Source organism: Aspergillus luchuensis, chromosome 1, assembly GCF_016861625.1.
Source record: "Aspergillus luchuensis IFO 4308 DNA, chromosome 1, nearly complete sequence".
Classification (NCBI taxonomy): domain Eukaryota; kingdom Fungi; phylum Ascomycota; class Eurotiomycetes; order Eurotiales; family Aspergillaceae; genus Aspergillus; species Aspergillus luchuensis.
The window spans coordinates 2,085,382-2,112,071 of record NC_054849.1 but is presented as its reverse complement, the minus strand read 5'-3'; the positions used below and the strand labels follow the sequence as shown (position 1 = coordinate 2,112,071).

The following is a 26,690-nucleotide window of genomic DNA, read 5'->3' as shown; positions in this document are numbered from 1 at the left end:
AATCACCAAGAGAATAACTAAATACTACTGCAGTGGTCCAATCGGTATTCCGTGTCAGACATACGTAGTGAAACATGGGATCTACCGTTAGCTATTAATCAATATCTAACATACTATCTATCTATCCTACCGTGTGATACTCCATATTTTCCTCACTACTTACTTAACCCACATCCCCCCATCCACAAACCCACCCACCTGCCGTCTCATAAGGCTGAGTGAGCTCGAGCTCGAGCTCGGAGGGTTGTGGATGAAGAAGAGAGTGGAGTGGCACTGACTACGTCGGAAATTATCTTTACTCATTGTTTCTACTACTGTATATCTAGGTATGCTACTTACCGCTAGTTACTGCTAGTAATCACGCAAGTATCCCATAAGTAGTTGAGCATGTGCTCATTCATCAGTACTAGTAAGATCACAACATTTATATACTATATATGATCATGCTGCAGACATAGTACTTAGTACATACATACATACATTCACATATACATATGCCCCCAGCCCGGGACCATCATGTGAATACTACTACTAGTACTACTACTAGAGACTAACACGCATAAATAAGAGATAGTTGATACCATGATAATATCAAATACCACCTACTGTACCTACGGGTCTCTCCCCGGAACATCCATTACCCGCCGCCACCAACTTCTCACCCATGCCAAGAAGGGTGAGCCAGCCCAAACATCTAAAGCGGTATAGCGCAGTGGGGAAGGACGCGTAAGTAGTAGAACTAAACCCAAGAAAGGAAAAATACGAAAATTGGGAGAGTCGTGCAGAAAAATATGTATGTATCCACTATTTATCCAGCATCCACAGGCAGAGGAGAATTAATTCCCCAAGGTAAAAATAGATTTTGATTATTAGTACGTAGGAGTAGTCTAGCCTAGGTAGGACAGGTGGTCAGAACTATCTATCTTACTCTATTATTTTTGCCCCTCATGGATATGGGCGATGACGATTGAATGGAGGTTGATGGCGATGAGGGTGGTCTGTTTCATGGATAGTATTGGTAATTTGATTATTTAGTTGGTTTAGGATGATGCTGGTATTGAGGTGATACTGGGTAATAATGGTGAGGTCTGGGTGTGTTATTTGCAGTAATAATAGTATCATTGAGGAAGATATACATGGTTACATAACACAAGTTCGCAGCTTTGGATTCCATCCGCTTCAGCCTTATTGTCGGTCGATTTTGCTTTCTTATCCGAGCTCCCCAGTCTACACCGTCATTCTTCTACACTACACCATCATTACTGAATTTTCTGCAGCTTGCGTGTCGACTGGGCTCATTGGGATGGATGACGAATAGCCTCACGAGATCTCACCCTTCATTGGGTCCGGACACAACTCCGCCCCCATGCTTTACGTCCCATCCACGCAACAGATTGAGGCAAGATGGCTGAGCCCTGCATGGCGTATGAGAATCTTGAATACACCTCCGACCATATGACACCTCATAGGGATGGAATCCCAAGCAAGTCGATTCTAGCATTAGAAGCTCACTTTTCCCCGGTACGGGCCAAATTCTCCGGTGCAGCAAGGAGGTCGACGTATCATCACTCAATCAATCCCATCCCCTCACAGCAGTTCCCATGACCCTCTCTGTCTGTTCTTGACTAGGCGTGATATCAACTGTCGTTGGTGCTTTTTGTTTTTCAGCTGTCTCCCCACCGCGGATGACATGCTTCTATCCACCCTGCTGTCATCCCAACCGTTCCCTCTCCACACAACACGCCAACATCAACAATTACCCTGCGAGCTTAATTGCTGGGTTAAACCTAGAATTGTTGGGCCATAGTCCTTGATATCAACCTCAACTTTCTCGTATAACTCATCCGTCATGAAGGTGACGTAGCTATCGAACTCCATGGCCTCCTTCAGATACGGGTTGACCGACGCTCGGGTCTGTCTAGGTGTTAACGATGGCCAGCGCAACAGGGCTACGTGAGTGCATACGTACATCCATGCATGGTTCGGAGCGGTGGTCATGTGGAGCTGCCATGCTTCCTCTACCACCGGGTACCGGTGGATTTGCCGATGGCATAGAAGCAATTAAATTGATTCTATTGGCGTTCTGACTCTTCTGAAAACTCATATTTCGAAGTAGCCCTGAAATGGCGGGCGCCTCCCGCACCATGTGTTCTTGCGGAGGATTGTGTTCATGGCCATGCTTTTGGACCCCCTGTGGATGACGGAAGGACATCAGACCTTCAACTGTCTATCTAACCCCCGAAAGATCGGCACCTACCTCTGCTGGAGCAGCTAGCGAGGAATTCACAGCCTGATGTGTTACCGTTCCCCCATGGTCTTGCTCAGGTAATAATGACAGCTGCTCAGTCTCAGTCTGCGTACCATGCGAGACTATATTCCTAGGAGCCTTGCTCTCTGTTAGCTGAGTCTATCTTATCCACTCTCAGGTATGCTGGGCCTACTCTTCGAATGGGGTTGGACCGATGTGCCCCGGTGGACCTTGGCCTCGCACTGTTCTGCACTCTAGTGGGAAGTGCTACTGGAGCTTTTGTAATCTCTGCAGCCGATCTTTCACCAGGGCCATTGTGATGGACGGCAGCAGACCCCGGCAACGAGAGGTTGGCCCGCTGGCCGCGTGTCTTCCTGGTCGAAATATCTGCAACGGGCATCTTGATCACCTCCAGCGCCGCCTTTGGTCTGGAAGAGGGTCGTGCAAGAAAGTCAACTAATTGTGTTTGTTGTGCAGCTAGATTAACACATGTGGATCCTGAGCGGATCTCGAGATCAAGGCTCGGACGGAGATCCGAATCTTGCACTTTAAATCTCGACCACGTCTGTCTCAGATTCTCTGAAAAATAGCCAAGTTAATACTTGGTAGCTGTGAGGCCCGAGAATGGTGTTTGAAGCTCACCTACTTCATTCGAGGTGTCTATGAAATTCAGCGAGCCACCCGCCAACTGAGTGCTGCAGGAAAGAGTTTCTCGATTCAGTTCCCTGGCGCCGAGGAGAAGCGGGTGAGAAAGTGAGTGACGATGTGGTACAATCGAGCACCTTCCACCATTCTTCGAGAAAACACTAGCGAGGATATTGATCGATGGTACGGTTGCTATAGTGAGAGGTTGGCAGGTCAGTGAATGAGGATGTAGCCTTTCAAGGCCCCGCTTTCCCGGTGATTGACCGGAGAGTTGACTGCTGTCAATAGTCCTCAATGAGAGCTGATGCGTAGTCTCTGTCACATGGTGCTCTTCACCTGTTCGAGAGGACTTTCCGGACAGGGGCCCACAGAGACCTGATGAGCAGGTGCTCATGGTCCGCGTCTCATCTTGCACCAACACAGCCAATGAGTCATCTGGTTCATTGAACAAGGAGGATAATCCTGAATGGCCAACTTCAGAGTCTTGATCTGACTGCCAGGAACCTTGACTAGGAGAGTCCAGGCCCGAGCTGCAGACGGAACCGCCCGGAGAGAGGTTGTAGGGCGAAAAGAAATCCGAACCCAAGAAGGCTACACTATCATCACTATAACTGTCACGGTCGAGGTCTTGCCGATGCCACTCGGCCATGCGAGAATGGCGAATAAGCAGCCTTTCCAGATGGTAGCGGAGATCCTCATCGCCCAGAGCAATGCGTGTAGGCTTGTATCGAATCATGGTAGTGATGTAAGATATTCTAGGGCGATGGCAGATGAGAGATGGACACAGAAAAATAACTGTGGTTAGAGCGACAGGAACAACTATGTGCCTCTGTAATTTTATTTCTCTTTCTCTTTTATAAAAATTGTGCAGCTATTCGTGATGGGAACGGGGGAATCATCTGGCTAGACTACGAGGTTACAAGGCGCATCAGGAAAGAGCATCCGGATGGCAAGTGCGATGGAGAGATACGACTTCTATCAAGCCAGCTGAAATGGTTTTTCTATATATATTATCGTAGGTGAGTGGTGTTTCCAGAGTGATGGTAGAATGGACTAGCATCAGTAGGTGGTGGTGGAGAGTGATATTATTTATAGTTGAATCTGTTCTATAATAGGCACCAAGATGGGGACTGCGAAAGAGACGGTGAAGTAGTATAGAAGATGGAGCAGGAGATGGTAGCGAACCACGGTACTGTCTCTCGGTCTCGAACGGATCAGTGGATAGCAACATCAAAGAGGCTGAGCCGAGTCACGATCTCGCAAGTGAAACAGAAGGATATAAATACTCCAAGTAGATAATGTAGAAGATAAAGTATTGATGGTATATAGTTAGTCGGAATGTGAGTAAGAGAAACGGATGGAAAATGGGGCTCACAGGGCTTATGTATGAGATCTACATATCCAGGGCATCCGATTGAGCTGTGCAGAGAAATGAGAGAGGATCCATCGGCCAGGCTGCATTATTCAAAATGCCCATTGGGATGCTGATTATGATTATTTTTAATTATTATCCGTATGACACGATTCTTATTTTCGTAGAGTAAGAGACAGACAGGGCCATGGCAGGTTTAAAAATAAAATACAGGATTAGAATAAGATAATGATGATGATGATGATTGTTGTTTAGTTGTAGGCAGAAATTCTCCCTCTTCGAACTACTCTTTCCTTCCCGTATGTAACTCTCTACTACCACCACCACCACCACTTAACTATTACTACTACTACTACTGCTACTTACTACTACATCGATCCCCTTTATCCCCTTTCCCTCATCAATCATATTATTCTTCTCCCATTTTCGACTCTCTCTCTCTCTCTCTTTCTCTCTCTCTCCCTCCCTTTCCCCTTCTACTCCCTGCTATTTTTTCCTATTATTTCAATTTACAACTGTCAGTTCTATTTACATCCTGAGTGTCCCATAATCCATTGTGTTTGGGGGTCCGGCCAGAGTTGTTTCACATCCCCAATGCATCATCCGCTACTCCTCCGACCGCCGCCATAGTCCACCCCCCCGTCCGGCTCTCCCCTCTCTAACCAACCAACCAACTAACTAATTCTCTCTCTCTCTCTCTTCCTCGCTCTCTCTCGACTCCATCCCATCCCATCCCATCGGGGAAGCTCCTTTTCCTTCCCAGCTTCCCTCTCCTCTTCGTTTTCTTCCTTCCCCCGCTCGTTTCTTTTTTTACGTTCGTTCGTTCGTTCTTCCTTTCCTCTCTCCTTTCTCTTTTTCTCCTCCCCCTTCTCGACCTTCTGCTTGGTGCCACGCTGGTGCCTTGCCAGGTCACTATCCCGCCATCTTAATCTCTCTCCGTCTTTCTGCCTCCTTCTTGTTCTTCCCCCCAAATCATCGCTCTCCCTCAACTTCCGCCCGCACTTCCCCCCTCCTCCTCCTCCCTCCCACCACCCCCCCTTTGAATCCCAACTCTTCCTCCTTCCTCCACCCTCATCCTGCTCTCCTCCCCAAAATTAGGTTTGGTGTATCGCCAAACCCATCGCTACCTCCATCATGGATGGGGATCTCAGCCTATCCCAATCGTTAGGGGGGCTCCGCATCGCAAATCCCGATGATTCTTCCTTACATTCGTCCGAAGATGCTGCAACAACGCCCGCTGCCAGTGCTGCAGATGTAACGGAACCCGAGCTGGTGCGCGAACCTACCATCGTCTCCGAACGACCGGCCAGTTCTCTATCGACAACTCCCCCCCGACCGTCTGCTCCTGCCTCCACGACAGATCTGCAAGACACCCTCACCTCCCCCTCAGTCGAGCCCGCAATCAAGCCGCGAGACAACCGGAGCTCCCTCTACAATCCCTACTCTGACCTCCCGCAGCAGACGAGTCCTCAATACACTCCTTACGCGTCGTCCTCACAATCACACCCTGCTCCGCAGTCCTCCCGGCCTATGTCCGCCTTCTACGCGAACGGATCCACATCAACACTGGCAGCTGCTCGGGAGGGTTCCTATCGTATTCGTACCGATTCCGCGGCCTCCTCCGCCTCCGAAAGTCAAGCACGTGCGGAATCTCGCGGTGGTTCCGCGGCTTTTCAGGCCGGTGTTCCCGTCCGCGACAATAACCACAATGATCGCTCATATCGAACCGCCCAGTTGCCGCCAACCAACGGTCCCATGATCATGCGTCAAACTTCCAGGGCTCACGCGCGGGGTGGAGCGACGCCACAGATGGGAGGCTCTCCGTATGCCATGGAGAATGGCCCCGGTGCGAGCAGCGAGGACTGGCAGGACCGTGGTGCAGCGGTCGCCGTGAGGCAAGAGATTGACGCCAACGGCAAGCCGGTTGCGCGTTACATCAAGAAGGGCGTCCGGGACTTTTCTTTTGCTCACACACTGGGCGAGGGCTCGTACAGTACCGTCGTCCTGGGAACCGACCGGCAAACTCTGAAGGAGTATGCCATCAAGATTCTGGATAAGCGACACATCATCAAGGAGAAGAAGGTGAAATACGTGAACATCGAGAAGGACACCCTCAACCGGCTTACCGAACACCCGGGCATTGTCCGACTATATTACACGTTTCAGGATGAGCGCTCGTTATATTTTGTGCTGGATCTCTGCAAAGGAGGCGAGTTGCTGGGCGTGTTGAAGCGCATGACCACCTTCGACGAGGAGTGTACACGGTTCTATGGTGCTCAGATTCTAGACACAATAGACTACATGCATAAACGCGGTGTGATTCACCGGGATCTCAAGCCGGAAAACGTTCTCCTCGACAGTCAGATGCACATCAAAATCACCGATTTCGGAACAGCCAAGATCCTCAAGAGTCAACGGAAACCGCAGAACTCCAGCGGGATGCCCCCGCTAGACTCTACCGAAATCCCGGAGGACGAACGAGCCAGCTCGTTCGTGGGCACAGCAGAATATGTAAGCCCGGAACTTCTGACGGATAAGAATGCCTGCAAGGCCAGCGATCTCTGGGCCTTTGGCTGCATCATTTTCCAGCTTTTAGCGGGTCGGCCTCCCTTCAAAGCCGGGAACGAATATCAGACGTTTCAGAAGATCGTTGCGCTCGATTACGACTTCCCTACCGGCTTCCCTGCCGTCGCCCGCGATCTCGTTGAACGCCTTCTTGTTTTGGATCCAGCCCGTCGTTTGCCCATCGAGCATATCAAGAACCATGAGTTCTTCCAGGGAATTACATGGGGCCCGGATTTATGGAAGCGCAAGGCGCCTCGTCTGAAGGCGTATGTTCCACCGCCGCGTGAGCCGATCAAGCTGAACGGCGGCGGTGGTGGTGGTGAAGGCTATGCCTCCAGCGCTAACCCGGCTGCCTCGAGCACTAATGTCAGTTCACGTGTGGTGCCCCGACTGGTAACCGAACTACCACCTCCCAGTCAACTGGACATCGAATGGTCCCCAGTCTTGACCAAAACCAACGAGCGAATTTTGAAACTCGGTAACCTGGTGGTTCTATCATCCCCAGCAGCCCACAGTCCCGTCTCGAAACATGGGGGCGAGTACGAAGCACCCCGGAAATTCTCCCGCTTCTTTGGCGGCAGCACCACCAAGAAGCGGCAGCGCTTGGTGATGGTTACTTCATCTGGGCGCATCATCATGGCTGCATCTGGAGGGGACGAGAAGAAGGCGAAACTGGAGCTTTCCCTCCTGACCCCAGGCACGTCATATCGAACGTCGACGGATTCCAAGGGATTCTCGTGCTGGGTGGTGGATACGGTATGTGAACTCTCTCCACAAGATTTGGTATATTGCTTCTAACATTGACACATAGCGCGACAAACACTTTGTCTTTGAGGATCCGAAGCCCTCGTCCAGCAACATGGGCGCCACCGCCGTATCGGCCCAGGAGTGGCTCGATAGCCTAGACCGCGCGCGGGAAATGGCCCTGTCTCAGCAGGGCAACGGCTCTTATTCTGATGACGCCTTCCGCGATCTGTCCTCCGGACTGTCGAGCCATGCCAATACTCTTGACCGCAGCTCTGAGATTCAGAACGAGAGTGCTCCCGCGGGACGAGCCACATTGGTCAAGCACCAGAACACAGACACAGAGTCCGTCAAAGGCAAGAAGCGATTCAGTCGCCGTCACTCCAAGAATGGTCTGGCAGCAGTCTTCTAAGCCTTTCGTGCTCGCCGCTTATACCTCTACTGCTCAACTCACCTCAATTCCTTGTCCTCTCTTCCTTCCCCAACCCCCCCGTTTCCCTGGACTCTCCTCTTCCCCTAGTCCAGCTTATAAACCATTGCGCAGGGTCGCATACATACAAAGTCTCTTCATTGTACCTGGAACATATCTCGTCTCCGTCTTTTGCTTGATATCCCTGAGAGTTTCCTGCGTGTGTGATTGGCGATACTTTTCTATCATCCCTGCCAATGGCAGGGCTTGCTTTGGACTATTATACTTAAAGCTATTATTCTTATCACCGGGATTCAGTCATGAACTTCAGCCGGCGACTTGCTTGTTTCCTTTGTACGTTTGCATCTATTGTAAGAATTTTTCCTTTGTGACGTGGCTTGCTTGTTGCTTTGGCCTTGCATCTTCGCAATGATGAGCGTGTTTTTATTCCCTGTTGAACTTGCTGCATTTAGATGGGCAGGAGTATGCATATATCCCTCATCTGGTTGTTTTCATTTACTTTGTCCTTTTCTCTCAATTTTCTTCCCCATTCTCGACTTCTCCTCAATCTACTCTTTCTTCTCTCTTTCGATATATATATTCCGCGCATTTGCGATAAACCGATCTGGCAGTTGAAACTACACCCACTCCACTACCAATCATCGCCATGTCTGGGACACAGCGCGCTCCAACAGTACATTCTTAACATCGTCATCTATTCATTTTCAAAAAGCGCGGGGACTTACCTCTTCAATTTTCGACACTACTGTCACCACCTTGCAGTCTTGCTACTACTCTTAGGGATCTTGTGTGTCTGTTCTTTCCCATATACTGAGCGTTTTCGGAGTTATCTTGATCGGTTACCTCTTACCATTTTGCTGTATGTTTCTGTGTTTGATTGAGTAGTATTCTTTTCTCTTCTCTCCCTACAATTTACTTGTCTACCAAACCTCTCCTTCATTTTATAATTTTTATTTATTATACCTCCCATCTCTTTTTTTGTTCTCTTTTCTTCTCCCTTCAATGCACACACAATCTACAGACAGTCCCGTGGTCTTGTTACATAGGGTTCATTCCTGAAAATCATTCATATTTTACGTTCGGTGTAGCTCGAGCACAACAGCAAGATGAAAGTGTAAACTCAGGGAAAGAATACAGCCCTACTACAGCTTGTAGTCAATTATTCTTCTTTTCCTTTCCTTTTCCTTTTTTTGTGTTCGCGCTGCTTTGGTGCAGTGCGAGAATATATTCTACTATAGAAGGACCATTCATTGTTCATACTACTGATTAGACTATCAAGTAACGTCTAATATACTAAGCCCAGAAAGAGAAGTTGCACTGTACAATTATGTATTATATCATCTATATACAATAAGTGAAATATAGTATATCTTCCCTTCTCCGAAAGAGGTATCTCACCACCATCCCACTGAAAAAAAGGAGAGGAAGAAGAAGAGAATATATTTCAAAGAAACAGTTATATAAACAACCAGTCAATCCTGGAATTATCCAGTTCTTGAATCCAATCAAAGTCATCGTCATCATCATTAACATCGTCATGGGAATAATAATTATCGGTGGTGGTGGTGGTGGTAGTGGTAGGCCGTTGCTGCTGTTGTTCCTTCTCAGCCTTCTTCTGATCCTGTTTCTGCCACATCAGGCTCAAAACCCAAGCTGCGTTGCGGACATTCACGCTGGTGATGTTGAAGTACAATGCGCGCAGTTTATTGAGTACAAAGGGACGCTGGGAGGGGTCTCTGCATTCTGCACCGGCAATGAAAGTGGGCCAGATGAGGCATTTGAAATGGGGATCGTCGATAGGGATGAGAGCGATTTCGCGGATGATTAGGTCTGCCACTTCGGCGTGGTCGGAGGGGAGTCCGAAGTGGTTGGGGATGGTTGCGGCGCCGGGTCGCGGGCGGGAGAGAACGCGGCTGGCGTAGAGGTAGACGGCGCCTTTGAAGATGGTGGCTAGGGCGGTTCGCATGGAGAGGTCTGCGAGGTAGTAGCAGCTTTGCATGGATTCGGCCCAGGCGGAGGGGTCGAAGGCTCGGATGTGTTGGAGGAGAGCGCCGGGGGATTGGAGGGGGTTGGTGTCTTGGGAGAGGAAGGCTGAGGTGAAGATCATGGAGGGCTGTGAGTTGGGGTCGACGTCCGGGTCGAAGTAGAGGCCGGCGTGGATGAGTAGGATGACTTCGAGGAGATAGGCTGGACAGCCGACGTAGGAGGTTTCTTCGAGGCGTTTGAGCATGGCGGGGCCCATGCTGGAGGTATAGAAAGGTTTGGTTAGGGACCCTGGGCGAGCGAGGGTGGAACCCATGAGTTGGATGCTACGATGGATGTCAGCATGTCTCATATATCTGGAGGGTGTTATATGGCTTACAGGAGAATACCGTCGACAGCGAAATCTTCCAGCCATTTGACGAGGTGTTGAGGCGGACTGGAGGCGCCCTGTTCTTGGCGGCCTTTGAGAAGCTTTTTGGCCCCTTCGAGGTGGAACTTCCAGGCACCATCTCCCGATTCAATGGCATCCATAAGAGCGAGAACCGTGATCGCAGCGAGGGTCCTGTTATCATTGCGCAAAACGGGATCCCGGATGTCGCTCGATAACTGTCCTAAGGCGCGCTGCTTGAGTCCGAGAAAATGCTCATATACCTTGGACGACGGGCGCCGAGACATCGAGGCGATCACGGACTTTTCTACCTCTTCGGGAGACAGGAGGGTGCGGTCTGCTGGGGGACTCTCCGACAACCATGGCGTCAAGGAAAAGTCCCCGCTCGCCAGGATGGCATAATGCAAGGCACCGGTGGCAGCGAGGACGTGGGCGAGGAGAGGAGAGTCGCCGACCAGGGGAATGAGGTCACGGTACGGGTTGCCGGTCTCGGAGTAGAGGGTGAGGTAATTGGCAAGGTTCTGGTTGACTTCGGGATGATTAGACAGGGATCACACAGGTAGATAAACCGGCAAACATACAATGCACAATGTAGAACCGTGACAGCTGACTCAGGTCCTTGAACAGCGGATCCACCAGGCCCCAAGGTGCGGAGACGGAGGTAGCTCTTTGCAAGACAACGTGCGTATCCTGATCATCATTATCCTCCGACTGGATCGGTTCTGGGATACCCTGGATGCCCGACACGTTGGGGGGTACGTATAAGCTGATGTCGATAGACTGGGTAGGCGAATCGGCAGCTGACGGCGGCGACGCATTGCTGGAGGAAGAGGGGCTCGAGTCACCACGCCTAAGATCTGAAGGGCGCATAACCTCATTAAAGCTGCGACCCATCATCTTTCCCCGACTGGCCACACCTCCCTTGACCCAGACGAGGGGCTTCTGATACCCCAGACATTCCTTCCCCGCATCGCGGCACTTGCGGCATGTTGGCAAGCCGTTGTCGCAGATGATGCGGCGGCGACGACAGGTATAGCAGCCCTTCGACATCACTTCGGACCGTGGGTGGGAGCAGACGAACTGGTCACTGCTCTGGTGGGTGGGAGAATCGCAATCCGATGTAGGCGGCTCGAGACGAGTGTCTACACAGGACACTCGCCATCATTGGGACTCGTCACGACACGGAATGGGGTGTGGGGGAGGGAGAGCTTCACCCAGCACATTGAGAGCACACCACTCGGGGGTGCTGAATTCTGCCAGTCGAATGAAGAGCACGGCAAGCCGATTCAAGGCCGAAGAGAGAAATGAAGTAAAAGAGATAGATGACGAGAAGAGGAGGGGGAGGAAGAAGAGGGCTGAAAGAAGATCTGGAACTGCGCCGCAAAGGAATCCAAAGGCCGCCAAAAAGAGGAATCAAGCATCCTATTGGTGGAGTGTCGCTGACTCATACTACACACCCCCGCTAGCCAGAAGAGGCTTAGTGTCATACAAGAGCATGACAGAACCAGGTGGATGCCTTGGATGCCTTGAATACGGGGCAGCCAGCATTGAAATCTATCAGGAAAGAGGAAGATGAGGACAGAAATGGAGTTTATACTTTTGGTGGGTATCTAGGTATCTCTTTGGGAATCCGAAAAGAGGAAGAAGAGGACGCAACAGGAAAAGAATGGAGTCGGGAATCATCCGACAAAAGGCAGCTGAACAGATGGACCCGATTATCCAGTCTAAGCCAATCAAGAGGATCAACGCAAATGCGAGGCCGTCGATGGACTCAACGAATCCCGATTGAACTTCTTGACGTCCTTTCGCTTCTCCTTTTCGGTCGGTCGCAGAATTCCCAGGAGTCAAAGGGCACTCCGAGTCAAAGCGGTTTTGGATCACGCCCAAGGGGGGTTTCCTTCTTTGACAGGGCCTTGATACTAAGTAGGTATCAACCCGCTGTCATCCAGTCTCTCGCTGCACACAGACCATCTTTCTTCCCACGGAAATCCATCTCGAGCCATGGTTTTGGACCCTATGTTTATTTATCGACTGTAACTGGTCTGTCGGCTTCAATCTGCATCTTCCTCGCCTTGGCTGCATTCTGATTGCATTCGGTCCAGTCGACTCCTATTCTTCGGATCATTATTCTCTTAGCCTAGTCCTTTTGGCCTTCTCTCTCGCTCGTTCTTGTCTTTTTCCTCCAACTCCTGCTACTAGTTCTCTAGTTCTCTAGTTCTTTCTCGGTGGCCCACTTTGTTATCGCCCGCGGGGATCAACAACCGGGAATCCGCCGCCACTCCCAAAACTCCTCTGGCGCAAATCTGTCTCTGTCCCTGGGCGTCGCGGGTCCAAACATTCCTCGCTGGCCGTGTTGACGAATTCCCCGACCGGGGCGCGTGCTGTTGGATTTTGAATGACGGCCCGCTCTCTGCAGCAGCTCTCTTTTGGCGTCTGGTCACCGCGCATCTCTTCCTGACGGACCATGTCCACCAAGTTTCCCACTACTACCGTCACTCCCATCGAAATGGTGTCTCAAGCTCAGGTCCTCGATCGCTCCGTCCCGCCGCAAAGCGCTGCCTCCTCCGTGTCGCGCCATTCTCATTCCAGCCGGCGACATCGTTCCAGTCGTTCCCATCATGGAGGACTCACCCATCAACAGCAAAACGACTTTCCTATTTTCACGCACACGGGCGATGTCGAGATTGTGGTACGCGCAGGGGACCAGGAGCGACGCTATCTCCTGCACCGATTGATATTGGCGCAATGCTCGGGCTTCTTCGAGGCCAGTACCCGCGAGGAGTGGTCGCGACAATCCATGCCGAGGCCGCCAAACCTGGACACGGGCGTCCTGTCGAGGATTAGTGAGGATGCCTCTTCGCTATCAAACGGGTCAACCCTGGCCCAATCGGAGAGTGGAGGATCCGCTTGGTCGGTCGAAAAGAGACGCTGGAGGTATGAACTGGACTGGGTAAACAAGGAGGAGGATGAAGAGCCAATTCTGGTACAAAAGGTTAGTCAATCTGAAGCCTTGTGTGAATTTGCCATTAGCAATGCTAATCGTCGAATCTCTATAGCCTCCCAGCTTTTCCAGCGCATTTGGTTGCGATTCGGGACAATATCCGCCATCCGTGACCAAACCGTCCAGCTCTCAAACAGGGTTCGTCCGGTCGATGGCCAACCTGGCCGGGATGCAGTCGGTGGTCAATCTCCCCCATCGATCTGGGACGGCACACCCACCCACAAATCCCATCGTTCGCGATTACGATAATCTGTTCCGCCTGTTCTACAACTACCCGCCGCTGCTCAACAGTGTCAATATCGCAACCGCCTATGCCGAGTGCCGGGCCTTGCTCAACCTGGCCGACATGTACGATGCGCTACCGGTGACCGGACCTCGCGTTGACCACCATCTTCTAGGCTTTGGCTCGCGTCTCTTCAAGCAGATCGCCAAGTATCCCCCGAGCTACCTGAAACTGGGCTACCTGGCGCGCAGCCGCGTCATTTTCTCCGAGGCCCTCATCCACGTCGTGGGACAATGGCCAGCCGGCCTGCCCCATCTGCGCAACGGACCGTATTCGCCGCTCCCCAACTCCGTCCTGGACATCATCGAAGATAAGGTCGAGGACCTCGAAGACCTGAAGGCGCGTATCGACTCCAAGCTCCTGCGGCTCACCCTGACCACCTCCCGCGGCGAGCGTGTCAGTCCCACCAACGCCTACTTAGATTGGCTGGCTGTCTCGCTCTTCCGACAATGGCTCGTCGACAGCACGACGCCCCCGCCGACTCCGATCCTCAAGAACTCCTCGGCGAACGCACACGCCAGCACCAGCACCCATGGCATCCGCAGTTCGCAATCGACGAGCCACCGCCCCACGGACTCGACTTCCAAGACCACCACCACGACAACCACAACCGCCGCACCACCCTGGTCCGCCGCACGAGTCTACCGACTCATCGGCTCCTCCAGCAGCCAAGCCTACCTATCACACGAGGACCTGAAACGATTCCTCAAAGTGCACCCAACCCCTTCCTCCGAATCGCTATACACCCGTGAAGTTCTGAAACGATTCGAGCGCAAAATGGACGAAATCAAGCGGCTGGCCCGCGAGATAGTCAAGCCGCTCATGCGCAATTTCCTCGAACTGGATCTGAAAGGTAGCGAATACGGAGAGGGAGGGTTGCCGTATTTGACCTGCACTAAAGTCGACGACGAAGATATCCCCTGGGAGTGATAGCATACATCTCTATCTATTGACAACACATATATCCCCTCATTACGCAATTTACGCCAAATAACGATACCCTGGAAGTTTACGGAACCAAGTTCAGTCACGAATGCTCGATCAGATACCTTATGTTTTATGCTTGATGGTTTATGTTTATGCTTTTTTGATGCTATTATAATCTACGCCCCTCTCCCCAATTGCATGGTCCTTGTTGATGTCTATGCATATCCATGTTGGTCTATGTTGTTTACGTTTTCGTTTCACGTCTCATTATCAATTTTTTGTCATGTCATATGTTCTGAATTACTACACTAACGATACGACTTGAATGTGTCCACGATGTTATGATTCTTTTTCCTGTCTTTTCCCCCTCTTCTTGTTCTGTTTGTTTCTCCATGCACGATTACGCACGCCATGTCATACAATTACCTACTAGCCAGTGATGAAGTCTTCCAATATAGATCGGTAGCCGGATATATACAATACAGGGTTTACCATCTAAGTTTCTAATCCCGAATACCTAACCCATCTAGTATCAAGTAGTAGTAGTAGTAGTAGTAGTAGTAGTAGTAGTAGTAGTAGTAGTAGTAGTAGTAGTAGTAGTAGTAGTAGTAGTAGTAGTAGTAGTAGTAGTAGTAGTAGTAGTAGTAGTAGTAGTAGTAGTAGTAGTAGTAGTAGTAGTAGTAGTAGTAGATATAGTACAGCTATTCATTCAATATCCTATCATACATATACACCATCTATACAACACAATATGCCGACTCACTGCCCCCCAATAACCTCCATCCCACCCATGAATCCCCTCAACACCTCCGGCACAACCACCACCCCCTTCTCCGCATCCCACCCATTCTCCAGAATAGCGGCCAGCACACGAGGCACCGCCATCGCCGTACCATTCACCGTATGCGGGAACCGCGACTCCTTCGCTGCTCCGCCACGCACACGGGTCCCCAACCGACGACTCTGGTAATCGGTACAGATAGACGCGGAAGTGACCTCTCCCCAGCCGGACTCCAGGTCCCCGGCACGCAGTCTCGACGGGAAGAGGACCTCGATGTCGCGCTTACGACTGGCGCTAGCGCCGAGGTCGGAGGTAGGCATTTCGAGGACGCGGGCGGGGAGGTTCAGCGCGGTGAGAATCTCCGTCTGGATGGAGAGGAGCTCAGCGAAGAGGTCATCCGAGGTAGTAGTTGGTTTGGCAGTAGTAGCAGTAGAGTCAGGAAGGTTATCCGCCCAAGCGAACATCTCAACCTTGGTGAATTCATGCACACGGTACAGACCCTTTGTGTCGACGCCACGGGAGCCGGCTTCAGCACGGTAGCACCGGCTGGGGCCGACGAGACGGAGGGGCAATTGTGTAGCGGGGATGTCGCGGCCGGCGTGCATGGCCGCGAGAGGGATCTCGGCGGTACCGGCTAGGGAGCGTTGGGGCTTGGACTTGTCCTTTTCGTTTTGCTCGATGGACCAGATCTGTTGCTCGTTGTGTTGGTCGCGCGGCTGGAAGCCGCAGGCTTCGGCGATGTAGGAGTATACGAGGGAGGGAGGGGAAACGGCTTTCCAGCCGTGGCGACGGGCGACGCTGAGGGCGTACTGGACGAGGGCTTGTTCGAGGAGGGCGCCCTCGTTGGTCAGGAAGTACCAGCCCCAGCCGGTGGTGATGGCGGAGCTGGTGAAGTCGAGGAGACCTAGGTTGGTGCCGATGGTGACGTGGGAGCGTTTGGGGTCGGGGTGGGTTACCCATGTCGGGGGTGATTCGGGGTCGAAGTTGATGTAGTTGATTAGGGTTGGGTCGGCGCCGATGGGGGTGTGGGTGGAGGAGAGGTTGGGGAGGGATAGGGCGAGTCGGTGGATTTCGTCGGTGCAGGTGGTTTTCCGGGTGGTCATGTTGTTGGAGTCATCTTTTAGACGAGTGGCTTCGGCGCGGAGGGAGGCAAGTTCGGTGGAGGTGTCGTTGTTGGCGGCGCTGGCGACTTTGGCGATGGCTTTCTCTAGTTCCTTGATGCGGGCTCGGGGGGTCTTGAGGTCTTGGTCGAGACGTCGCGCTTCGTCGGTCAGCTGCTGGATCTTCAGAGGGTATTCGGCGTGCGCGGGATAGTTGCGGTCGACGCAGTTCTTGGAGTAGAGCTCGGGGTTTTGGCGGATGTGCTTGATGTCGGGGGTGGGTTTGGGGGCCGTCGCCGGGCGGATGAGGTCTGCTCGTCGGGTAGACGAGGAGAATGGACGACGGCCGAACAGCCTGCAATTGATGCAGACGTAGGGGGGTCTTGGTGGAGCCATTGGTGAGGAGAGGGTTAAATGGAGGGAGAAGATGGAGGGAAAACGGATTGAAGATTGAATGTCGCGATGCTCGCGCGGCCGCCTTTCCCGATCGGGCGGTTCGCTCCACAGGGTCACTGATTTGAGGAGAGAACAATCGCATTGGCATGGATTGGGCTTACACAGAGGAAGCAGGGAGGTAGCTAAAACAATTAAAAGTGTGCTGAAGCGCTATTCATTCAATGTGCATAACCAAGACTACCATTACTCCTGTTGACCGCTACGGATACTATACTCAAGTCTCCACTATATACTACAGTAGTTACTTGGAGTGTATATTCCACGGTAGTACCAGACCAGTCTCTCACAGCATTCCACGGCATGATGGTCCATAACATCATGACCCCCAGAGAGCCATAGCCCAGTCCCCTTACAACCCCAACTTATGCTTTTTGATCCTCGCTCCCAATCCCAAGACAACCAACACCGAGGCCACCAGTACTCCCCACAGCGGGATACTCAGCACGTTCAGATTGTAAGTAGTCTGAGTCGCCGCCGAGACAGTCGCCAGTTCCAAGAGCAGCAGCACATACCCTGACTTGCGATGGTACTTGTAGATGCTCTTGCCCTTCTCCACACTGCCCAGGACCTGGACGGGGACGAAATATTGCACGACACCTACCAGGACCTGCAGGATGATGAAGATGTAGGTGATGAGACCGAGAATACCGTGCGGGGAGGTAAAGTGAGCATGATCGCCCTTGTTGATCTCGATGATGATGAAAGCGGTAATGAAGCCGAGGAGACTGAGGGTTTGGATGATGTAATGGATGATGGTTCCGAGGCGTTTTTGGTGAGGGGTGGTGGTGGGTTGAAGGATGAGAGTGGCTTGGACTTGAAGCAGGAGGGCAGCGGAGTTGAGGAGCTGATGAGGAGTTAGTTTATGGATTTACTTGCTGCGATAATAATGGTGATGATAATCGTAGTGGTGTGGTGGTGGTGATGATGATGACTTACGGGATGAGCGGAAAAGAATATCAAGGGATGAGATAAGATTCCCGTCCAGACGAGGATGGCCAGCTGAGAAAGCAAACAGTCAGTACGATACAAAGAACTCCAGCAGCAGCAAGGATCTTCTTACCATCCAGATGCCAACTTGAGCTGCACTGGCTGTTCCTAATGGAGTAATGACCATTAGCTGGGAAAGGATACGAATTTAATTCAACTCAGAGGAATAATCAACTCACCCGTAAAGAGGTTTTGATAGATAGCAGCGCTTTTCTCCTGGGGAACATTTCCCGGGGTATGCAGCAGGGGCGCATCTTCCTGCTCTTGAATAGTGTCGGGATGTTCTTGGGGAATGCCCGTAGCGGAAGCCATGGTGTGTTGATACTACCAGATACTAATTGGATAGCATATAGTAGACAGTAGTATATATGAGGAAGAGAAGATCAGCAACGGGAGATGCGCAGCGGGTCCTTAAATGGGGACGAGAGAATGACGAATTCGGGGTTTCGGATTGTTCATCAAGTCAAAAAGTGGGGGAACCCGACCGGTGCCAATGAGGAGGGATCGGATTGCAATGCTTACGCTGGGGGTGTTTCCATGGATTGATAAGACAGTTAAGTTAGTTCGCTAAGTAGTAACTAGTAGTTAATCGACTAGTTGGTTGGCCCTAAGTATAGTACTTCCTTGTAAGTGAGCCACCTCTCACCGCTACGTTCTCGGGAAGGAACATCATACTGTTTAGGTCGAAGCAGTGATAATTCTCTCTCTAATTTCATCTCGATACTACAAAGAGTATCTTGCAAGATTCAGGGAGTATGAAGTTGCCAAGCATCCAGCACCAAATGACATGATGCGATCGATGAGTGGAGAAGTGGTGTGCCGACGAAGAAGGGAATCAGAGTCTTAAGTGATACAAAGAAGAAAGATCAATCAGAGAGAACAAACGCCAGCAAAACAGAGCAGAGATGGTGCCATAAAGAGCAAACAAAGTATATACACCAACAAACTGACCAGGTGTGCAACCAAAAGCTGGTACGAGCAGACTACTTAACAGCCACGCTTACCCTGGCCAGGGAGGGGTCGACGATGCCGCATCGGAGGAGAACGGACAACCCTCAAAAAGCGCTCATTGAGATTGGGGTTGACTTCCGACTCTTCTTGCTCAGTGTCGTCCCAATCCTCAGAATCCCCTTCGCCAGATTGGGACCAGTCCTCTTCGTCGGCATCGTAACTTTCGTCATAGATGCCGGACCACTCGCCTCTTGGCTCACTGTTGGAGTCGTACTCGTCGGAGTCACTATAGGAAGAGACATCCGAGTCAGACAACTCGCCGAAGAAGGGTGGAATACCCCGATGAGTATTGGCCATGGCTCCATAGTCACTACTAGCTGAGGACCCAGAAGGTGACTCTTCCTCGACGCTAGAGTTGAACAATGCCCTGGCCAGGAGACCTTCAGTGAGAGAGCTGGTGATACGCTCTTCATTGGTATAGGCAGTGGTACTAGCCAGGCCATCGTTGGACCTATCATTGCCTGAGTTGCTTCCACACTGTCCGAGCGAGCCCTGGTCTGTCGTGACCGCGAGAAGAGATGTTTGAGCCGATTGTTTCTAGGGCAAATGAGAATTGGGATCAGGACTGGAGGATGATGAGAGGGGAATATGTGACGTGAAGGACTTACCAACTCAGTGGTGCCGCTCGTTTCAGACTGAAGAAGTGTTTGAGCCCATCGCTCCTAGGGCAAGAGAGAAATGGATCAGGACTGGGGAAACATGGAAGGAGGTGTGTGTGTGTGCCGATGGAGGACTTACAGACTCGGTATTCGTATCCAGTTCAGGACGGACAGACGCTTGATCCAGTCGCTCCTAAGGTAAGGAAGAACTAGATCAGGACCAAGTAGAGACGAAAGAGGATATGTGCCAACGGAGAACTTACAGTCTCAGTAATCTTGTCCATCTTCGGACGCAGCGGAGAGAGAACGGTTGGGGGGTGTATGTGCAAATGCTACTATTAGAGAGACAAGTCGAGCAGCAGACAATATAGCCGAGAAAGCAAGCGAGAGGGCAGCCCGGGCGCAATCGAGAGAGCAATCCACGAAGTAATCGACAAAATAATCTTGAGAGCAATCGAGAGGGCAGTCAAGAGAGCATTCAAGAGAACCTCCAAAGGAGAATTCTGGAGAGCATCAGGAAAGAAGTCAGGGGAGCATTGAAGAGAGCCTTCAGCAAAGCAACCAGGAGAGTAATCAAGAATGCCTAGGAAAGCGATCACGAGAGCATTCAAGAAAGCATTCAGCAAAGCTATCAAGAGAGCTTTCAAGAGGCAACCGGTTACAGAAGGTCAGAAAAGCACCAGGAAAGCGATCAAGATAGCATTCCAAGAAGCAACTCTTCAGAGAAGAACGGTATAGACAGTATAAAACTGTGAAAAGATTTGGGATTTAAACAAGAACACGTTTCCCCTGGATTCTGGGAGACTTATATACCCCTAGGAAGGCTGCAACCATCTCTTCGTTCACTGCAAGACACAGTGAATCATCCCAGTGATTAGCTTGACGACATCATCACTGCGTGTAACAAGAACAACACGGTTCAGGCGAGTAAGAAGTGATATTATGTTCAAGGGCAGTGATTCGGTGTCGAGCCGCGGGCCCCGGCGAAGGGGCCCCGTCCAGGATGTGACCAACTGTGAATTAGGGTTGCAGCCTGGGATAATTGTAGAACACAAAGATTTATATAGATGGTTGGAATGCTAGATGGACCTGAGCGGGAGAAGGGTGATCTTATATAGAGGAGAAAGGGTGTTGAATTAACTGAACAGTGGAGGATCCTCCCGATTCTGCGAATGCACGTTCCGTAGGTACTCCCAAGAGATCGGGATATTCCATAGTATTGACGGACATTAACTATGGCGGCCTTGAGAATACAGGACCATCACTCAAAGTTCACTTCCATATTCAGTCCTCTTTCCCTTCCCGATTGGGAATTGCATTCAATCACTGGAAGGGCAGCTTCAGTAGGTCACTCTCCTCTCCGGAACCTGGTCGTCCAATGACCACCTCTGCGCCAAGCGTCTCCGGTTCCAGACGCATGACAATATTAAAGAGTGTCGACGACCGTGAAATTGGAGGCCTGGCCACGTCTTCCTGACAGGAGATTGACTGGGGGGCGTTGTAAGTATCAGAGAATACTCTTTCCCTGAGCACTTGCCCAATAATGGCATCCTCTTCAAGCACTTTATCCCTAATTAGCTCCCGGGTCAGTTCCCGGGCCCGCGCCAATCGGATCGGCGAGCCAGTCAACCATGGTGGCTCGTAGACAAATCGATTCTCTAAAAAGTGATTTGTGTGTGCTACCATACCATACTCGTCCGGCTGAAGATGTACATCACCCAGGGGAGACAGCTCCAATCCCAGCGAGCCTTTACTATCAGCAATCAAGATGTGCTGGCTAGATCCCACACCTCCGAGGGACTCTAGCGTCTGCACTGCCTCATCGACCGAAGTACTTTCCAGACAGAGCCGCAGAGCAACGTGAATGGGTATCTTGGATGGAACGCAAGGATGGGCTCGGATAGCGTTGAGACAGGTCCCAACACAGGCACTGTTGAAGCCGATTTTACCCACGATGCCAGCCTACTGCACATTTAATGACGGACATTCAACCGGAAAAGTGACGACGTGCATCCGGACTTTACATGAGAAGTGACTCACCTCAGTGACCATGTGAATGGTTGGTTTACCAGGCTGTTCAATCCTCATGAGCGCGATGTTTTCCTGTATCGTAGTGGTAAAATCCCAATTCTGGGCAAGAATACGACAGTGCTCGTTCCTCTTCCATGAAAGGCTGGTGCAGCCATCTGTGAACTTGCCAAAAGTTAATTCACTCCGACAGTTCAGGGCCACAATGTCGAGCACATCCACCCCTGCACCCTCTGCAATGCCCTCCATTTCTTGGTAGAGGTGGGGGGTGGCGCGTTGAATCGTGACCGCGAATTGGTCTGCTTGCCGCCTGACTGCATCCCAGGACAAATCACAGTTCACCTGGAACATCTCTTCATAGATGGTGATTTGGCTGCTAATCTGCGGCCGAAGGTGGGAGCCATGATGGAAACCGATCTGCAGGCATTACGAGAGACTGAGTTACCAGGTTCAAGCGGTGGAAAGGCACAGGGGGTTTTGCTAGGACCTACCTCTCTTGGGGTACCGGTGAGTACCAGTTTGGGCGGCTCTTCAACTTTGGAATACATTTTAGGCAGATTGGCTGATGTTACACTAGCAGGAGCTGAAGTTTACGAGAAACTGGAAGGCTTGATGAATGGCCCGGGGCGGACAGGCCTCTTTTGTGAGAGTCCGTCTTATCTACACAGCGGGGTTGAATTGATAGGCTTATCGGCTAACAATGATGCTGCGGGGAAGTGGCGATCCTGCCATTTACCTCGGAGATTTGACCGTTGACCACTCACGACGGGATACGAACTATGGCATTGTCAAAGGTGCCTGCTCAAAGAGATCAATATCTAAACAGCTGGGGGTCTGCTTCGATCTCCACTAATTCAGCTCATCGGCTCCACCTGTCCGCCCCACTTGTCCGTTTGTCAGGTGGTTCCTTCGACCGTTGGAGCTATCCCTTCCCATCGAGCTTTTAACCATACTACTTGATTTATTTTATTTTATTTTATTTCTTACTCAAGGTGGTAAGTAATGCAGTACTAACGTGTTCTGAACTGCAGGGTGAAGCCAACTTCCAACCACATTGGCCACCTCTGCGTCACTAACGTTAAAGTCCCCCATTTTAGCATGAAAGCTGACCTGAATTTCTCTGCGTCGGATTTCGCTCGATCCGGGTCTAGGATGGCCTGGGTCCCGCCTTGCTCTTTGTGACACCAACCCCCATCTGCATGGGAATCTGCTCTAGTCTAGACCAACAGGAACTTGGATAAACACCCTTATCACATTGACCCAGCCCAGCTCCGATGACCGAGAAGCATTACTCGGGAAACTCCCGCGGTTTCCTCCGTTCGTCATCCACAGGGATCACAGCCGTGAGAAAGATACTGGACACGTTAGGACCGTCAACCCTGCAGCTGCATAGACTCCCGGAAGATGTCCCACAAGCTACACCAACCAGAAGGTAGTAGCCTTAAGCGACCATCCGTAGGCAACCAGTCGTCTGTCTCCATTCCCGACTCCTGACTGTTTCAAAAACAACAAGGTAGTGATTGGGTAGTACCAGCCTTTGCCTCCTCTTCTTTCCGCGTGGTCTCCGACCACCACCTCATCCAAACCCGAACCCGCCTTCTTGAGGATCAAAAATAAATTCGAAGACATATTTTCGACCATTTTTCTTGGCACTGATTTTCACAGGATCTGATACCCTGCAGACTCACAGACCTTCTTCTTCCATTGATTGGACGGGCCCTTGGGTTGAAGGTGAAAGACACACGCTAAGCCATATACAAGCTACAGTAGTATCCACTTAGCTTACAATGACACGAGGGGTTTCATCCGCCGGTGACAAATAACTCAGGTAGGTGCTAGCAGCCCCATTCAACTGTATAATTTAGCCATGATGGGGAGATGATAGACAGTCCTTGTGATATACTTATTCAAGTGTACTAGTAGTAGGCTGCCGGAATAAGGAAATGTGATGATAAGCCTAGTACTACACTACTTGATAAATATATAAAGTAAGTAGATAGATGGAATCGAGTTTGTACTACAAAAACCCAAAAGAAGAAAATTTACGATGAATGCTTACACCCCACACAAAAACCCCATTCAGCAACGGGCTGGCTACTAATGCGTAGCCCGTCCAAATCTAGTATTTGGTGGACGGGACGAAAGTCAGCAGCTGAGCCGGAAACCTTACAAAAGTACCAAAGAAGTACTACCTGACACCATCAATGATAGTAATAAGAAAAAGGAATATCTTTATCAGGAAAACCTAACCCCGCGAATCAAACACCGTATACCCACTCTAAGACTAACGTAGTTCCTGCTATGTTTTGTGTGACGTGAGGGTGGCTATTGAGCCGCCCCGGCACGCTGATAGAGTGACTTGGGGGGTACCTTTGTACTAAAAGCTTATGCATATGCAGGGTAGGACTTGGCCAATTAGTTAACGTATAATCAGTTAAAGTAATGGCAAAAGGACCCGACTAAGGCAGACAGACTTGCCTTGTTAATGGAGGCTGAGCATCTTGCTCAAACTTCCGTGAATGATACTGCAGCTCTAGATGCTACCCTTGTGATGAGCGGGTCTATAGTATCTGAGGAGCATGCCGATGGCGCCTCGCCAGCCAGTCAGCCCGGTTAGAGTTTTCTAGTGCAGACGTTGTAGGACGGATGAATTGGATGAATACTGGCCACGAAGGAGTCCAAGGTCTACTTAGTAGTTCGGTTTGTGTGACCGGAACCAAGTTCCCTTCGCCGCCGAACCAATCGATTTCGTCAAGTATATGAGTTTGCTGGGATGTTGTAGGCGAGAAAACCAGGGTATTGTCATTTTCTTCTGTATGAGGGTTGAGGCTGCGCAGTTTCCAGATTGAGTTAGTAGGCTACGGAGAGGCCAGCTGATTATAGATTAATTTTTGTAGAATTACTCAAAGGGAACAGGGAGGTTCTTGATTCCTCACCGCCGCAATTTGGCTGGGCCATTGGATGTCTGTGCTTGTGAGGTGACATCTGACCTACTACTGAAGTATCAAGCTAACCACTCAGCTGCTTCATCGCTTCGAGCGCGGCTATGTTGAGGTTGGGCTAGTCAATCGGCTAACGGAGATGTGCGGCCGTGCAGCCGTGAGGTTTTGCCTGTCCAATGAGGGGTGGTGGAGTGGAAATAACGCCTGGGACTGGAATACATCCTGGACAGTGTATGTCTTTTCCTGATTGGGTAGGGTAGCGAGTCCTAGTAGGAAAGAAAATGGATGCAGGTGAGGAGTTGATCGGCCTAAGCTTTAGTTGAATTTCAGGTAAAGTTTGTGTTTAGACTACTGATTTGGGATATAGGAGGGAGGGTATGTTGGTGGTATGGTATGTATGGTATGGTATGATTGAGCAGCGAATTTCTCTCTAAGGACTCGGTGTCATGCTGTTCTCGGTTTTTCTGCCTTTCTAGCTAGGCTGTGTCTTTTATTCTATCTTGTAGATTCTTTCATCATTCCGTGACCAAGTAGTGGTAAAAGTCCCGTCTATATCTATCTGAGAATATCTATGCTGACTCTATCGATCGATACACAAAGCTCACATCGGTCTATTTGCTGAACGTCTCAATCGCCGTCGTGTCCACACCAATAGTGATATATCCGATCAACCCCTTGGACAGATCGTCCTCATCCACAGGAACAACAGACACAACCGGGTTATATCCACCCTCCAAATCCTCAGGGAATACCGTGTCTTCAGCATTCGTGGTCCGGTTGATCTGCGTATGAGACACATAAGGCTCCATACTCATAATCTTTTGTTCAAGCTCCTCCTCAAAGTACAGCTGGCCAGTGCTGACGGTGTTGCTGGCAATGATGGTACCATTTTCGCGAACAGTCCAGTCGGTATGGACTTGGGCGTGGATGTGGATGGCACGCTCAACGTAGAAGCCTACATTACGTATAAATTAGTACATGTACCTATATTGGCAGTGAAAATGACTTACCTGGGAATATAGTCTTCATCTCCATAACGCCGTCCTCGTTCGTCGGCCACATACCACGCAGCCAGGTGGTATCATCCGTGTGCAGGTCCGTGACACCCATGTCATAATCGGTAACGTTCAACTCAGAGAGGAGTGTTTCGAAGGGGGTGTTGGGGGAAAGGCCCGTGAATGAGGAGTAGGAGCCCGTTGCGTTGCAGTGCCACAAGTCGAGGAGGGCGTTGGGCAACGGATCACATGTGGCCATGTCCAGAACTCCTATGTCGAGCCAGAGGGGCACACCTGGCTGGTCTTCGGCCATGTCTTGACGAAGGGTCTGGGAGCGAGGCCAGACATAGGGACCGCGGGTGACCTCTGGGGTGAGCACGCAAGTGTTGTTCTGGATGGTCTCGTAGTAGGGAGCCTCGGTGACTATCTCGAACGTGGTATTGTGGCCGGATCCCTCCCAACGCTTCTGCATTGCTCGCTTAGCCATGCGGCGCTGGTTAAAGCTTCCAACATGGCTGGCGCATCGCTTGGCCATTCCACTGCGCCGCTGAATCTCTGCACGGGGAAGGATGTCGTGTGGGCCAGGATGGGCAACTGCTGTGCCCGCCACGAGGAGAGTAAAAATGAGCTTGGAGAAGTGCATCTTAAGAAATGATTCGAGTGGAGAGGTGTTGCTGGTCTGAGCGATGTTGTTGACCGAGAAAGAGGAGGAATAGGTGGCTTTATATAGACGCCTCTTGACTCGCTTCGCAGAGTCAATGCGAGCAGATGACGATTTGTATTCCTCTCATTGCTCTTGTCAGCGCTCCTCGCTATCGAAATGTGGACCGTAGTAGCCATCACATAGAGCACACTTGCTTGGCAATTTGCCAAACTTCACTGGACGCTCCGGTTGATACCGACTTCTTGGCCATATAAACGGGGCAAGATGTCGCCATTACCTTGGCATCTATATACCTGGAAGGTATAGATCACCAGGGCAGTCTCTTATCTTCACCGAATGTCAAAGCTGCATTGAAAGCCACCTGTCTTGGCTCTTCTCCCGTCGGGAAGCAGAAGTCTTGGCTTGAGACATTACACAATCATCGTAAACCGATATTGCAAATCAGGACTGGTGGTGAGAACAAGTAATGTGGAACAAGTCTCATGGCTAGGCTGCACAATAAAAGGGTCAAGATTATTGGAGGATCCAGGGGGCTCTAAAC

General features: G+C 50.8%; 10 protein-coding genes across 10 annotated transcripts; 2 read left to right on the top strand and 8 right to left on the bottom strand.

Annotated features, from left to right (window-relative positions):
• Window positions 1-1,749: 1,749 nt before the first annotated feature.
• On the bottom strand, window positions 1,750-3,629 carry AKAW2_10729S (uncharacterized protein; the record flags this gene model as incomplete). Its single annotated transcript, XM_041690423.1, has 5 exons — window positions 1,750-1,914; window positions 1,970-2,191; window positions 2,258-2,386; window positions 2,442-2,827; window positions 2,891-3,629. The coding sequence occupies 5 exons, from the start codon at window positions 3,627-3,629 to the stop codon at window positions 1,750-1,752; spliced, it is 1,641 nt and encodes a 546-aa protein (XP_041537449.1).
• A 192-nt stretch (window positions 3,630-3,821) lies between these two features.
• Window positions 3,822-4,124, bottom strand: AKAW2_10728S (uncharacterized protein; the record flags this gene model as incomplete). Its single annotated transcript, XM_041690412.1, has 1 exon — window positions 3,822-4,124. The coding sequence occupies one exon, from the start codon at window positions 4,122-4,124 to the stop codon at window positions 3,822-3,824; it is 303 nt and encodes a 100-aa protein (XP_041537448.1).
• Window positions 4,125-5,399: 1,275 nt separating this feature from the next.
• Window positions 5,400-7,986, top strand: PKH3 (PDPK1 family serine/threonine-protein kinase; the record flags this gene model as incomplete). Its single annotated transcript, XM_041690401.1, has 2 exons — window positions 5,400-7,586; window positions 7,642-7,986. 2 exons carry the CDS (start codon window positions 5,400-5,402, stop codon window positions 7,984-7,986), a joined length of 2,532 nt encoding a protein of 843 aa, XP_041537447.1.
• Window positions 7,987-9,460: 1,474 nt separating this feature from the next.
• On the bottom strand, window positions 9,461-11,425 carry AKAW2_10726S (Zn(II)2Cys6 transcription factor; the record flags this gene model as incomplete). Its single annotated transcript, XM_041690390.1, has 3 exons — window positions 9,461-10,313; window positions 10,367-10,904; window positions 10,957-11,425. 3 exons carry the CDS (start codon window positions 11,423-11,425, stop codon window positions 9,461-9,463), a joined length of 1,860 nt encoding a protein of 619 aa, XP_041537446.1.
• A 1,414-nt stretch (window positions 11,426-12,839) lies between these two features.
• Window positions 12,840-14,589, top strand: AKAW2_10725A (BTB/POZ domain-containing protein; the record flags this gene model as incomplete). Its single annotated transcript, XM_041690379.1, has 2 exons — window positions 12,840-13,367; window positions 13,432-14,589. The coding sequence occupies 2 exons, from the start codon at window positions 12,840-12,842 to the stop codon at window positions 14,587-14,589; spliced, it is 1,686 nt and encodes a 561-aa protein (XP_041537445.1).
• A 756-nt stretch (window positions 14,590-15,345) lies between these two features.
• Window positions 15,346-16,863, bottom strand: DIA4 (putative serine--tRNA ligase DIA4; the record flags this gene model as incomplete). The annotated part of the gene is made up of 1 exon (XM_041690368.1): window positions 15,346-16,863. One exon carries the CDS (start codon window positions 16,861-16,863, stop codon window positions 15,346-15,348), a length of 1,518 nt encoding a protein of 505 aa, XP_041537444.1.
• A 409-nt stretch (window positions 16,864-17,272) lies between these two features.
• Window positions 17,273-18,222, bottom strand: AKAW2_10723S (cytochrome b561 domain-containing protein; the record flags this gene model as incomplete). Its single annotated transcript, XM_041690357.1, has 4 exons — window positions 17,273-17,767; window positions 17,860-17,922; window positions 17,984-18,018; window positions 18,090-18,222. 4 exons carry the CDS (start codon window positions 18,220-18,222, stop codon window positions 17,273-17,275), a joined length of 726 nt encoding a protein of 241 aa, XP_041537443.1.
• Window positions 18,223-18,897: 675 nt separating this feature from the next.
• Window positions 18,898-19,804, bottom strand: AKAW2_10722S (uncharacterized protein; the record flags this gene model as incomplete). Its single annotated transcript, XM_041690346.1, has 4 exons — window positions 18,898-19,458; window positions 19,530-19,583; window positions 19,660-19,713; window positions 19,784-19,804. 4 exons carry the CDS (start codon window positions 19,802-19,804, stop codon window positions 18,898-18,900), a joined length of 690 nt encoding a protein of 229 aa, XP_041537442.1.
• A 1,039-nt stretch (window positions 19,805-20,843) lies between these two features.
• AKAW2_10721S (putative acyl-CoA:6-aminopenicillanic-acid-acyltransferase) lies at window positions 20,844-22,096 on the bottom strand (the record flags this gene model as incomplete). The annotated part of the gene is made up of 3 exons (XM_041690335.1): window positions 20,844-21,482; window positions 21,561-21,965; window positions 22,040-22,096. 3 exons carry the CDS (start codon window positions 22,094-22,096, stop codon window positions 20,844-20,846), a joined length of 1,101 nt encoding a protein of 366 aa, XP_041537441.1.
• Window positions 22,097-25,101: 3,005 nt separating this feature from the next.
• AKAW2_10720S (intradiol ring-cleavage dioxygenase) lies at window positions 25,102-26,128 on the bottom strand (the record flags this gene model as incomplete). Its single annotated transcript, XM_041690324.1, has 2 exons — window positions 25,102-25,445; window positions 25,501-26,128. The coding sequence occupies 2 exons, from the start codon at window positions 26,126-26,128 to the stop codon at window positions 25,102-25,104; spliced, it is 972 nt and encodes a 323-aa protein (XP_041537440.1).
• Between the last annotated feature and the right edge of the window lie 562 nt (window positions 26,129-26,690).